The sequence below is a fragment of the Bos indicus x Bos taurus genome, chromosome X (assembly GCF_003369695.1).
Source record: "Bos indicus x Bos taurus breed Angus x Brahman F1 hybrid chromosome X, Bos_hybrid_MaternalHap_v2.0, whole genome shotgun sequence".
Classification (NCBI taxonomy): domain Eukaryota; kingdom Metazoa; phylum Chordata; class Mammalia; order Artiodactyla; family Bovidae; genus Bos; species Bos indicus x Bos taurus.
In genome coordinates, this window is record NC_040105.1 from 99,446,159 (window position 1) to 99,459,991 (window position 13,833).

A 13,833-nucleotide genomic window follows, 5' to 3' on the forward strand; every position below is an offset into this window, starting at 1 on the left:
AGGCAAAAGATTTTTAAACATTCACTTCTTTCTCTTTTAGAACATCTATTACTACATGGTAGTATTTCCCACAAGAATATTTTTTATTTTATTTGAAGTTGGCAAAAATCTTTGTGCTGAATCCTTTAGGCATACTTCTAGTGATAGATGTCAGACCAGCGCTGTGTGGAAGAACTTTTATTTGACAGGAAGATGACAGGAAGAAGCCTCTATCCAAAATATAAGATGCAACTGTACAATCCTTCTGTGAGATTAAAGGAATCTTTTGTTCCTATGTATAAATGACTTATTTATTATTGCCTCAATAAAATCAGTTCACATTATTAATTTGAATAGTGTGAAATTAAGACACTTAAAAAGGTACATATTTATTCAAATTAGGACAGTTTATTTTAAATGTCTTCTTTATATGAATTAAATGTGAAACAGACTAACAATACCAATTTCCAATGATATTTTAGTTTATGTTTTGGTAATCACCAACCAAGAACACTTTAAGATTCATTCACTGTGCCTACAGTATATACTCTAAACAACTAACATCTTGATAAGAGATGCTTGTACTAGTTTAGAGTATATGATGTGGAATAAAATGAAAAGTCTTATTTAGTTTTACCCTCCAAATCAGGGTGTGAGGTATTCTAATTTATAACAAGCACTGCTTTATTCTTCTTGGCATTATCAAATAATTTCACATGTCTCCTCATATCACAAGAAGAGGGACTAAAACTGTTTGTTTTTAACAAAAATCTAACCTTCCAGAACATCTTCCCTATCTTCCCATCTTTCCCTATTCCTCTCAAAAATAAATCGGGAGTAAACAATACAATTTCATTATGCATCTTCTTATCTACAAATGTTATTCTTTATGTCTATCTGGGAGAGAATGACCAGGAGCAAATCATTTTTGATACATATTAAAATGCTAGCACATTTATATGTATTGCACATCTATTTAATGCATAAATAGAAAAGAAATTTATACCCATTCCTAGATTGGGGATTCTTATAATAATATACTTCAAGAACTAACCAAAGTTTTGTAATGTTTTCAGATGTAAAGGAAAAAAAAAAAGTGCAACAATGGTGAGATGTCAAAGACTGATTGCTTGTTTTCAGATTTATTTCTGTCTCTAGCTTTCTTACAGGCCTTCGCCTCAGAGTCTGTTCAGTTTTCTTTGTGTAACAAATAGGTTTTTCCCTTGAATATGGTGGTTTGCCCTAACCTAGAAATGGACCTATATCATCACTTGTCCGTTTCTTTGTTTACCTTTCATAAGAATTAAAACCTCGAGAACAATACCATGAAATGGTTTAATCAAAACAATATGAGGATTATCACTTGCTTTTTTAAAAACTTTTAGTTAATGCACTAGATTCTTAGTATAAGTTTATTAACACAACACTTTCAACAAAAAAGAGTATTATTTTCTTAGAGGAGAATAAGCAAAGCATATTCAGAAAGAAATATTTGGCTATTACCTCACTGAACTTAGCTCCTCAAATACTTTCTGGAGAGACACAAAATAAGTTTGAAGGGATTAAAATACAACGCTGCATCTAGTTTATAAAAGCCATTTTTTTGGGTCAGAAAACTCCAGAAAGATTTGATCAGCAAGAGCTGAAGAGTATACTATAGAAAAATTTGCAGTCTTTGAGATTTTATTACAGTAAGGTTTTTAAAAATCATTTATCTGTTTTAAAGATGACTTCACTCAGTCATGTCTGACTCTCTGTAATCCCATGGACTGTAGCCTGCCAGGCTCCTCTGTCCATGGAATTATCCAGGCCAGAAAACTGGAGTGTGTGGCTGTTCCCTTAGCCAGGGGATCTTCCCAATTCAGAGACCGAACCCAGCTCTCACATGCCATAAAATTCATCCTTGGTGTTTAAAGTGACTTCTCTGTCATAGATGAGATTATTGTTGTAAATTGGCATTATAAAATGTTCTCTTACCTTACAGAGAAAGTTGATCTTAAAACCCAAAGACTGGGCATTTCTTGAGCCTGAGTTCATGTAGTTTCCAACCAAAAGAACTAACTCTAAAAGTCTGTTAAAACTTTCACTTTTCTTCAGTTCTTCACAGGCCAGAGTTACTGCTATGATGCTTGGCTTGATGTTGTTTACATGTTCTTCAAATGTGAGCTTGAAAAGAATGCTATTGAGACGAGGCCGCAACATTTTCACTGAGCTCATCTGTAAGATAAGGAATGCTGTATAAGACTATATATATATATATATATATATATATATATATTCATATATATTCACATACACCATATATATATTCATATATAGTCATATACATACATATATATTCATATATATATATATATGTATATAAAGCCCATTATTTTTCTCTCTAGTGGGGATCATTTTATAGATGATACTATAAAATTTTGAATAAAATGAATTTTCTCTGGGTTTTAACAGTTGTATTTCTTTCTCCAGAACACTTTAACAAATATTATTCTGTTTTAGGCATTTCAAAAGAGTATTCTTTTCAAAAGTTAAAAAAATAGCTGCTAGCTTTCAAAGAATAAATGAAATCATCCTTATAGCATTAAGAAAATATTACTGAAGCTAGCCAGCTGCTATATGTTAATTGCATAATCATTAGTCATCAATAACATTTAAAGTTCCAAAAATCTATCTCTGAGGTGAACTATGAAAATGCACAAATATAACACTGAGTTGAATGAACAGCTGGGCCACATATAAAAAAACATACATGATGACAGATAATATAAGTGGAACCACATTTCCTAAAAAAAAAAGTGGCTTCACTATTACCTATTTCTATGCTGTTTGAAACCAGAAGACTAGCTCTGGTTGAGCACCTAATAATTTTAAACCTATGATCTATATTAGTAAAATATATTAAATATTTATATATGCTCTAAAGAATTTCACCCACTTGACACAATGTTGATGTTAAATAAGTTATGGTAAAATTACATGAACTTACTTTTAGGTACATTATTCAATAATTCTATATTGGTTTTCTTCAAAATAGTTCAAGTTTTTACTTGTTTTACTTGTTTCATAGTCTGGGTCCACATTCTCTATTCCCTTTGGTATAGTTCCTATGATAATTTCTTTTAGTCTTTAATTTCCCATAACTCCAGGTCATTTAACTAGTTTTCATTCACCAAATTAATTCTGGGAGAGAGGTGGGTGGAGGGTCAACATATAAGAACATACATAAGCACACACACAATGAAATCATTAACAATCCTTATTATTTTATTTTTTACATATAGCTTAGCTTTTTTAAAAACAAATACCAGTCACAGAGTAGGCAAGGGATAACTGTAGACAACATGAAGATAATTTGATAACATAAATAAGAGTCCTTAGTTTAAGGACTCTTAAACTAAGAGTTCTTAAGGGGACAAAATACCCCTCAAAAGCAGCAAAATGAGATGTCAAATAGACCCTATCTGCTCTAATACAAAAGTAAAGTATAATCTATTATTTTTCCTCTTTGAAATAAATTTTGTCATTAACCATGGGTGTCTCCCTCTCCAAAAATTAACCTTTGCTGTCTGCTAATTCTCCTATATGCATTCATGCTTTTCATAGGCAGATATATAAAAGTATACTGGGAATATCCCTGTTACTATGTCTGAAATGTAGGTCATATCACTCATCAACAGCTTTGCAAAAACACAATCAGGAGAATATTCAAAGCATCCTACTTTTTCAGTACTCGCGTGGTAAGTATAAGACACACCATCTACTCACAAAAAGTGTCCAATATAGCCTAGAACTCATAACAGAGTCACATGATAACTACAGCTAACAATAAAACTAGCCCATGATTCTAAATGGGTAAACAGAAATTAAGTGCTGGAGATGTACACTGAAATAAGACAAAACTTTAAACTCTATGACTACAACATTTAACAAAGGCTTCACAGTAGAGGGGATTCAAATGGTTAAATAATTAAAAATTAAGAAAGTAGAGAGAAATAGAGAGAAAGTGAGTGAGTAAGCAAAAACAATTAGGGACCAAAAAGAAGTTGTAGAGAGAAGGAATGAAGTGAGAAAAGATTTATAGTTTAGGGATATATGAGGTATATACCTAGGGGCAAAATTTGAATCAAAGTCCCTTTAGAGTCCATGAAAGAGATTGGAATACCAGACCACCTGACCTGCCTCTTGAGAAATCTGTATGCAGGCCAGGAAGCAATAGTTAGAACTGGACATAGAACAACAGCCTGGTTCCAAATAGGAAAAGGAGTACGTCAAGGCTGTATATTGTCACTCTGCTTATTTAACTTATATGCAGAGTACATCATGAGAAACGCTGGACTGGAAGAAACACAAGCTGGAATCAAGATTGACGGGAGAAATATCAATAACCTCAGATATGCAGATGACACCACCCTTATGACAGAAAGTGAAGAGGAACTAAAAAGCCTCTTGATGAAAATGAAAGTGGAGAGTGAAAAAGTTGGCTTAAAGCTCAACATTCAGAAAATGAAGATCATGGCATCTGGTCCCATCACTTCATGGGAAATAGATGGGGAAACAGTGGAAACAGTGTCAGACTTCATTTTTTTGGGCTCCAGAATCACTGCAGATGGTGACTGCAGCCATGAAATTAAAAGACGCTTACTCCTTGAAAGGAAAGTTATGACCAACCTAGATAGCATATTGAAAAGCAGAGCCATTACTTTGCCAACAAAAGTCCGTCTAGTCAAGGCTATGGTTTTTCCAGTCGTCATGTATGGATGTGACAGTTGGACTGTGAAGAAGGCTGAGCACCGAAGAATTGATGCTTTTGAACTGTGGTTTTGGAGAAGACTTTTGAGAATCCCTTGGACTGCAAGGAGATCCAACCAGTCCATTCTGAAGGAGCTCAGCCCTGGGATTTCTTTGGAAGGAATGATGCTAAAGCTGAAACTCCAGAACTTTGGCCACCTCATGCGAAGAGTTGACTCATTGGAAAAGACTCTGATGCTGGGAGGGATCGGGGGCAGGAGGAGAAGGGGACGACAGAGGATGAGATGGCTGGATGGCATCACTGACTTGATGGACGTGAGTCTGGGTGAACTCCAGGAGTTGGTGATGGACAGGGAGGCCTGGCGTGCTACGATTCATGGGGTCACAAAGAGTCAGACATGATTGAGTGACTGAACTGAACTGAACTGAAATGCCATAAAAATTGGAAGCTAACCATATTAAAGTCTCCATGAATGAACAAATCTAATCTCCCACATGTAAATTTGTGTGGGAATCTATCCAAGGTTCTATGTCTTTTTCTGCCTTCATTTATGCCTCTATCACTGTTTCCAAATCCTTTCCCACTTAATTTTTCCTTTCTTTTTATTGTTACCTGGCTATCATTAGCACAGAAGCATGTTTTCTATCATTTTATTAATATACATTTAAAAGTAGGAATTTTTCAGTCTCCCTGATGGTTAAAAAAACCACAGAACTACTTGGACCAGGTGCTAGTCACCATATACTTCCCTTCTGGCTATGCTCTGTAAGACCTGTAGGAACTCTGAACACTAGGGTGGCTTTGGTCAGAGATCCACAAGGAATTTAAAGCCTAAGCTTTACATAGATATTTTTAGTCTTGCTTCAGTTCTAATACCATTTGTTTTAATTCATATCTGTGTTGCATTCATATCTGTTTCTGGGCTTTGCATGTCAATGCTTGGTTTACTGTTTCTGGGCTTTGTATGTCAATGTTTGGTCTATAAACCCAAAACAGCATGGATTTGATTTTTTTTTCCAATACCACCCCCAACCAAAATAATGTGACCAAAAGTACTTTAATAGTTATAGAAACAACTCTGTGCCAGACATTGTTCTATAAATCTGTTATATACATATACGTGGATTTGATTCTCAAAACCACCCTAGGAAATGGTTATTCACATTGTGTGTTAGTCGTTTGCTGCTGCTGCTGCTGCTAAGTCGCTTCAGTCGTGTCCGACTCTGTGTTACCCCATAGATGGCAGCCCACCAGGATCCTCCGTCCCTGGGATTCTCCAGGCAAGAACACTGGAGTGGGTTGCCATTTCCTTCTCCAATGCATGAAAGTGAAAAGTGAAAGTGAAGTCGCTCAGTCGTGCCCGACTCTTAGTGACCCCATGGACTGCAGCCTACCAGGCTCCTCCGTCCATGGGGTTCTCCAGGCAAGAGTACTGGAGTGGGGTGCCATTGACTTGCTGTTTAGTCATGTCCAATTCTTTGTGACCCTATGCACTGTAGCCCACCAGGTTCCTCTGTCCATAGAATTGTCCAGGCAAGAATACTGGAGTGGGGAAACAGTCCCTTCTCCAGGGCATCTTCCTGACCTAGGGATTGAACTTGGGTCTCCTGCATTGCAGGTGGATTCTTTACCATCTGAGCCACCAGGAAAACGCGTTATTCACGTTAGTCTCCTAAAAATGAGGCAAGTGAAGCACAGAAATACTAAATAACTTGTACAGAGTCAAATTGTATGTTGAAGTTCTGAACTCAGGCATTTTGGCTACAGAACTCAGACTCTCAATAACTACACCAGGCCACCTCGTAAGTCATATTGAGAGTGGTATGTATGACTTGTTGAATAAGAGACTAGGGATAGGAATACTGTTAGTTAAGTTTTCAAAAGGTCTTAGAAACAGGTAATGCCCTAGGATGTTGACAGTAGAAAGGGAATGAAAGCAACATATACAAGAAGAAGAATTAAGGAAGAACCAAAGGGACTTAGTAGTAAATGATCAGTTATGGGAGGATAAAGTCAAAGATGGTTCCAAGGCATTTAGTCTTTTGTGAGGTAGAATACTGTTGGCATTAATGAAGGCAGAAGGAAGTGGCAATTTGGTTTGGCTTACTGTTTGGATTACTTGTTTGTTTAAGAAAATGAGGGTAGATGAATTTGCTTCCCTTGATCTGCTACCTATACTCCAGTAAGTCAATCAGGGACTAAGGCATTGGGGGCTGGTAGGGTACGGCTTAGTAGAAAATTCAACCAAATGAGTCAATCTAGACAGTTTTGCAGAGTCTGACTGTGTGAAGCTAATCCACCTAATTTATCTGCTTCAGTTTCCTCATTTTTAATTAAAGGATAAGTCCTGTTAAGCAGTTTTGTTTTGAAAATTAGGTAGGAGCCAAACATATGATCCATATATATTAGTTCCTTCCTTTTTTGTCTCTGTCTCTAGGGTTGTGGAAAGGTGAGGCAAACAGTGTGACATCCACAAATAAAAACTATTAGTTGGACGTTACCAAGACATTTTTATTAGCATTTAAGTGAACTTGGTTCACTATTCTTTCAGACACCAGTGTATTTTACTTCTAACAAAGACACTATTAGATTCCCATTATTAGGACATGGATTAGGACATGACTTAGTGATTAAGCAACAACATTAAGACTCCAAATCTTGAAGTCATGTTGAAATCACGGAAAACACAATGTAATTTAATACCATTCCTTGCCTATATTTTAACCTGAAGAATTACTTAGAATTGGCTCTTATTTTCAGTTCTCATCACTCAAGGTTAAAATTTACATACTTCAAGGTTGAATCACTAAAACTGACTATTTAAACGTGTTCCCTGATCCTTCCAGCATTCCCCCCTCCAAATCGTCACATGGATAGTAAAATGAACCTCTGTAATAGGGAAATAATATTGCTTTCCTGATATTTTGAGTTTAGCTATTGTTATGATATCTGGTAGCATTTGGAAATTCAGTCCTTGAATTTAGGAGATAAGTATCAGAGTTGGCAGATTTTGGAGTTATCAGAATATTGTGGGAAGCAGGTTGTTGATGAGTACATAGAGAGAAGAATCAAAGACTGCATCTTGTGTAGCACTGAACACAGGTCCTTGCATATATTAAACATTCAAATATTTGCTGATTGATTTTAAAAGCACTCCTGAGCTGCCTATTTTCTGGATCTTCTCCCAAGGAAGACAGGCGGGTTGCCTATTGAACAAAATTAACAACGGATGGTAATATTTTACTGTCCCCAAAATGATGTCTTCAGCTAAGATGTTGAACCAGAAATCCTAGGGAATTACCTATCTTGACTGCTATTACTGGATACAATCTATCACCAATCAACCTCATTCAGGGAAGAGGTTATACATTATAAGAGGATCACATCTGCCCTTTGATCTAGCAAAATATCTTCCTTCATTTACCTACTAAAATAAAATTTAGTGCAGAGTAGGTAATAAATATCATATGTAATTTGAAAGAAAATCTTATAAAATTAGTGAATGAATGGATATACTCATTAATACAAACATAAAGTCCAATATCAGCAAAGGACAGGATTAGGAAGCAGATGCACAGTGTAAAGAGGCATCACAGTAGGCTACTGTGGGGCAGTAAGAAGGTACCCTACTTCCTATGTAAAGTAATTAGCTACCAAAAGGGTCATCCCAATGATACTTCCCAGGCTCAATAACAGCCCGAATTCAGAGCTCTAAATAACTATTTTGAAAGATAGGTTCAAGAGAATTATCCCCTTAATCCTCAGAGAGGGAAAGAAATCATTCTCTGTATTCTCTAGACTCAGAAGGTAAATTAAGTAGAAGAAATAGGACTTTTGAGTTACATAGATCTGGACTTGAACTATAGTTGTGTTACTTTATAGTTACAATCTAATGCAATTTATTAAAGGTTTCTGACACTTTATTCTCCACCAGTAAAATGTATCCCTTAAGTCATTCATACATGTTTCAGTAAGACAAATGAGACCTTTTGTGTAAAACTGCTATCATGATAGCTGACACAATAGAATAACTCTAAAACAATAGCTATTATTGCTATTATTATCTTTACTCATTCTCTGAAATTACCCCAAGAAGGTATCATGGTCCCTGACTGTTCTCCAAAACCTGAGATGAAGTTTTTCTCATCCATTAAGGGACATGTGTCACTAGGGCTTGATGAAGAATGGCCTTCATTATCTATTGAGCACTTTGTAAATATCATGCAGTGCTCCCTTCAGTCAATTTCAATGTATCATATAAATTTTCCACTAGAAATGTTAGCAGTGAAAACATGTTACTATAAAAATCAAGAGACTTATGGAGGAGGTGAAACTATATAGACTCTCTTAACAGAAGCCACAAAACAGTATGCTTTGATCATAGTAATAGAATTTTCTGCAGTCAGAAGTATGAATTTTTATGATCAGAGCAGGGTAGACTGATAGACAATAGCTAAATCACCATTAGAGGATTTGTCTGTGTAAGGGAATGTCTTAGATAACTGAAGCAGAGAAATCATAAGAAGCACTGAGTGACATCCCCAGCCACAGTTACAATTATTAAAAGACTCATGTCTCATAAAGGTACTTGAGTGTACCTAAGTGATATAAGGAAATATAACAAAAACTTGGCTGAAATGTATGTTTCTTTTTCCTTGTAGTCCCTTGCAGCATTTTAGTTGACTGGCATCCTTTGTTTTATAATTCATTCCTTGAAGTGCTGTGGGATGCTGACCAAGGTGTTGTATTATGTAGGGGATTTATTTGTGTTACAAGATACTTGTCTATCAAATCACATCAAGCAGCTATCATGTCTTCAGATGATCTGCACTATATTAAAAAAAAAAAGTATACTGACAGCTTTAGTGAGAGCAGACACAAGTTGGTTATTTCCCCAAAGAGTTAGACACAATTTTGTTAATATAATTTGAATTTTATATACTTTACTATCTATGCAGCTGGTGAATACTGATGTTCTGCCGAACTACCATAAGATTCCAGAGAGAAAGAAAAAAGATCCAAGTGTAACAATCATGTGTGAAGGAGGAGGAAGCAGTCCCATGCCACTCCTGAAGTCATGTGTCACTCACTTTTAAGGTGATTTCTATTTTCTTTCATTTTTCACTGCTAAGAAACTCATTTTCAACTGCCATCACATGTGAGCATAAGTGATCTTCTAATATCTTTAATAAATAATATTAAAGATTCATGGGAATTAACAGATATATTTGTAATAAATACATATTTGTTACAAAAGTGTTTCCCCTGATACCTAAATACTCTTGGGACCCAATATACATTAAAATTACAGAATAATTCTGTATCAGTGACTATAACAAAGCTGACATAATGAAGTGACGATAAAGAAGCGTCAATTTAAGTTAGACAGCAGGAAGATCTTCCTATAAAAGTTGTGAGAGCCAGACTTGAAAACTGAGCTAAACTCTGATGTTTGGAAGCACGGAAATATTTAAAACAAGGACGTCTGTGATTCCCTGTTAAATAAATCATTTTATTATTCTCTTTTAGACATAACCCCTTCCAGGGTAGGCTCTCTACTGCTCACTGTTGTACTTTCTGCAGTATACCTAGTACTCAGACTGGACAAAATCATCAATACAGGTGCACCTGCTGTATGGAGCCAATGGCAAATGTTTGTATATTAGATGTCAGGAGAGAGAAGAGTCATTGGTAATCTGTAAAATGAAACTTTGGAAAAACAGGGTTTTGAAAACTGACTCTATCCCAGACAAGTAATGATGTGCTCATAGAGAATATTTTCCTCAAATAGAGTGATATGTGGAAATTATGCATCAGCACGTATTTACTCATTTTCAGTCTGGAACAGAACCTGGTAACAATGTCGACCCCAAGAGACACTGGAAGCTCAAAAGAGTTACATTAAGAAATGGATAAAGAATTTTCAAAACATCATTCTAACAACTGTCTGAGGCCAAGAACGGCCATTAGAACACTCGTGATACTAGGCTATTATTTTAAAGGATCACTGATATATGGATAGGGGAAAGGAGTTAATTTTTCATTTTTTAAAAATTTAATGAAAATCAATCAATAGAAAATTTAATTGACATCCACAGACTTTATCTGAATATTCAGTTTTCAGATGGTTTTATTTTACCTCATTGTATTGTAAAAGCTGATGGAAATAAGCCATCCTGTCACAAAGTGGATTATTATGAGAAGTTAATGAAATGAACCAGAATCTGAATACATGGATTTGAGAACACACCATGGTGAGTTTTCTTTTACTTGATTTCACAATTATTAAATCATCTTTTTTTTTTTTCAGATAAAAATGAAGGTACATCTAGACATAAGAGCTAGCATTCATATTTACAGAAGGAATGAAAATAGAAACAATCAAGGCATCACATATCAAAACACTGAACACTTTGAATGAAAGCAGATAAAGAAAAATGCAATTTTCCCCATGAATATGCAAACTTGAATAATGATTTAATATTAATGGAACAGAAGAGTTACAATCTTCCATCCAAACTAACTACCTTTGATGATGTGTGGGGGGAAAAAAAAAAAAAAGCTTTTAAGAATTTCCTTTTCACCTGATTAAGCTATCTTGAATACAGCTCATAAGCTCTTGGGGGGCTTCAAAAAAAATTAAAAAGCTAACTGATTTTATAGCTGTAGTTCCAACTACAGGCATAAATCCACTCCTCCCACTTTCACATATTTATGCAGAAAAAGAAAAAAAAATTAACTGTGCTGTCAGCAGTATCACATAATCTTTGCTTTTCATTATAAATGTTTTTTATGCACAAGGCTATCTCAACATCTTTTTCTTAGATTATAGCTTTAGAATGTTTTTAATTGAAAAATGTGGGTAATTTTGAAGTCAGAAAAACAAAGTACCAATTACTAAGAGAACTAATTATTGCCTTCTTTTTCTCAGAAGATGTGTTACTTTAATAGATACACACAGTATGGGTCTCCATGCACAGTGCAAGACAAGTGGGAATTTCCATTGCTCTAAGGTTTGAGAACAGCTGAGCTGCAAACACACTGGGAGGACTCTAAAAGCTCCTGCTGGGGGTTCTAACTGGCAGAGTTTTCAGAGCTGTGTTTTTTCCCCCCAGTACAGGTACAGCACATAATTACAATAATGTACCAAATTCACTTCTGTGGGAGGCAGATTGAAGGACAAGTCAGTGGGAAGCTATGCAGCCAATCTACCCTTCTAAAGAAAAGGATTATTTATCCTAGATGGTGTGGGAAGGAACATACCCCTCTTCCCAGGAAACCTGCCTCTAGATACAGGAAAGGTCCCTAGATTTTTTTTGTTTCTTTTTTCTTCTCTCTCTCTTTTTTCTGTTTTTTTTTTTTTTTAATTTATGACATGTGAAAATAAGCAAATCCAATGATATGGCTGATTTAAAAAAAAAAGAGGGAAAGAAAGTTTAGAGAAAGCTTAGCAGCCCAGTCACTGTTTCAGGTAAGTTTATCTTTTTTCAAAAAATTCAAAGCCTGATTCTTCTGTAGTCTTGCCAGTTTTACTGTTTTTTTTTTTTTTTTTTTGATGAGATTTTAGTGAATATTGCAAGAGTAATTGCAATTGTGGCATATGTACATCTCTAACTGATGAGATTTTGTTTTTATCACCCAAGAAGTTATACAATAAAGAAAATTCTAAAGGACATTGGCAGGGTGATAGGAGTAAAATTAGGAAACAGTATTTACCACTAAAGAAGGCAAAGAAAGAAAAGGACGCAACAAGGAATCTAAATTTTTCAACGTTCAAGTACCAAATGGATACAGAATTAGACAGGAATAAAAACAGCCCACTTGATTTTGCATTCAAGCTAATATATTCAACAAACATTGTAAGTATATCATGTGAATTAAATCAATATAATACAGACATTTAAAGAAGTTGTAATCTAGCAGGGGTCATTCAATAAAAAACCTTGCAATTAAACATTTAATTAAAAACCATGATAATTTTGGGAAAGGGAAAGAAAAAAAAGGTGCTCTGAGAGAATTTAATAGGGAGACTTAATAAGTAAGTGAGAACATAATGGGGAGAAAAATTTAAGCAGAGACTCAAAGAATAAGCAGGAGAGAGGCAGGCAGGAGTGGGAGTAAGAGGGAGCAGCATGTGTAATGGTCCAAAGACAGGAAAGAGCATGGTGAATTTAAAAAACAATACACTGATGCTTTAAGCAGATAAATAATGATGCAACACAAATGTACTTTAGAAATGTCACATCAAGGGCTGTGCCTAGACTGATTTGGAAAAAGGTCGAAAGCATAAGTGGAGAAAACAGGCTAAAAGTATACTGTAATGGTTAAGGGAAAGAGGATGCTGGCTTGGGTTACAGTAGTAACAGCACAGAAGAGAAGTCAGTAGATCGACTGTATATTTTAGATGCAATTAGGAGTTAATTGATGATCTCTCCTAGATCAGTTTCAATGCATTATTTAAGGCAGCATTCTGATTGCTGTTTCCTGAAGAGTAAGTAACTAGAGGTACGGAAGTAGAAAACAAAGAGACTGATGAAGAGAGGGCAGTATTTATCATGGACTTCAGGGCCAGTGACGCATTTTTTATTCATCCATCCATCCAGCTATCCATTCATACATTTTGGGGCAATGAATGACCTAAGAAGATTCTTATTTCTGAAGAGAAGAGCAGAGTGGAGACTGAGGAACTGAAGAGGCAACAGACAAATAAAACAAAAGTAGGCAGGGGATAATTAATGCCTTACACAGAGATAAGTATATTAGTATATAGTAGACAATTTCACACACACATGTACATGTACACATAAGCACACACCACCAGTTCAGTACAGTTGTTAAAATCACAGTCCATGACATCAGACTGCCTGGGACTAAGTTCTGTACCTACTGCTCTGTAACTGAACAAGGTCCAAAACCTCCATTGCCCTCACTATCCTCATCTGTAACGTGGAGTTAACAATAATACCAGTCTCATAGGGCTGTGAGGAATTCATGAGATAGCGCATGTAAAAACACCTAGCATGGCACTGGACATAGTAACATCTCAATACATTCTTATTTCTATCATTAACAACAACAAGAACAATAGTATTAGTCATAAT

At 35.5% G+C, this 13,833-nt stretch overlaps 1 protein-coding gene across 4 annotated transcripts in view; it reads right to left on the minus strand.

The window, feature by feature from the left end:
• The window catches only part of DIAPH2 (diaphanous related formin 2), a 982,036-nt gene that overhangs the window by 476,350 nt on the left and 491,853 nt on the right, over nt 1-13,833 (minus strand). For all 4 annotated transcript variants that reach the window (XM_027534395.1, XM_027534394.1, XM_027534393.1 and 1 more), the window contains one exon: nt 1,957-2,196. In XM_027534395.1, coding sequence (XP_027390196.1) covers nt 1,957-2,196 — 240 coding nt within the window. The remainder of the gene's footprint in view (nt 1-1,956; nt 2,197-13,833) is intronic.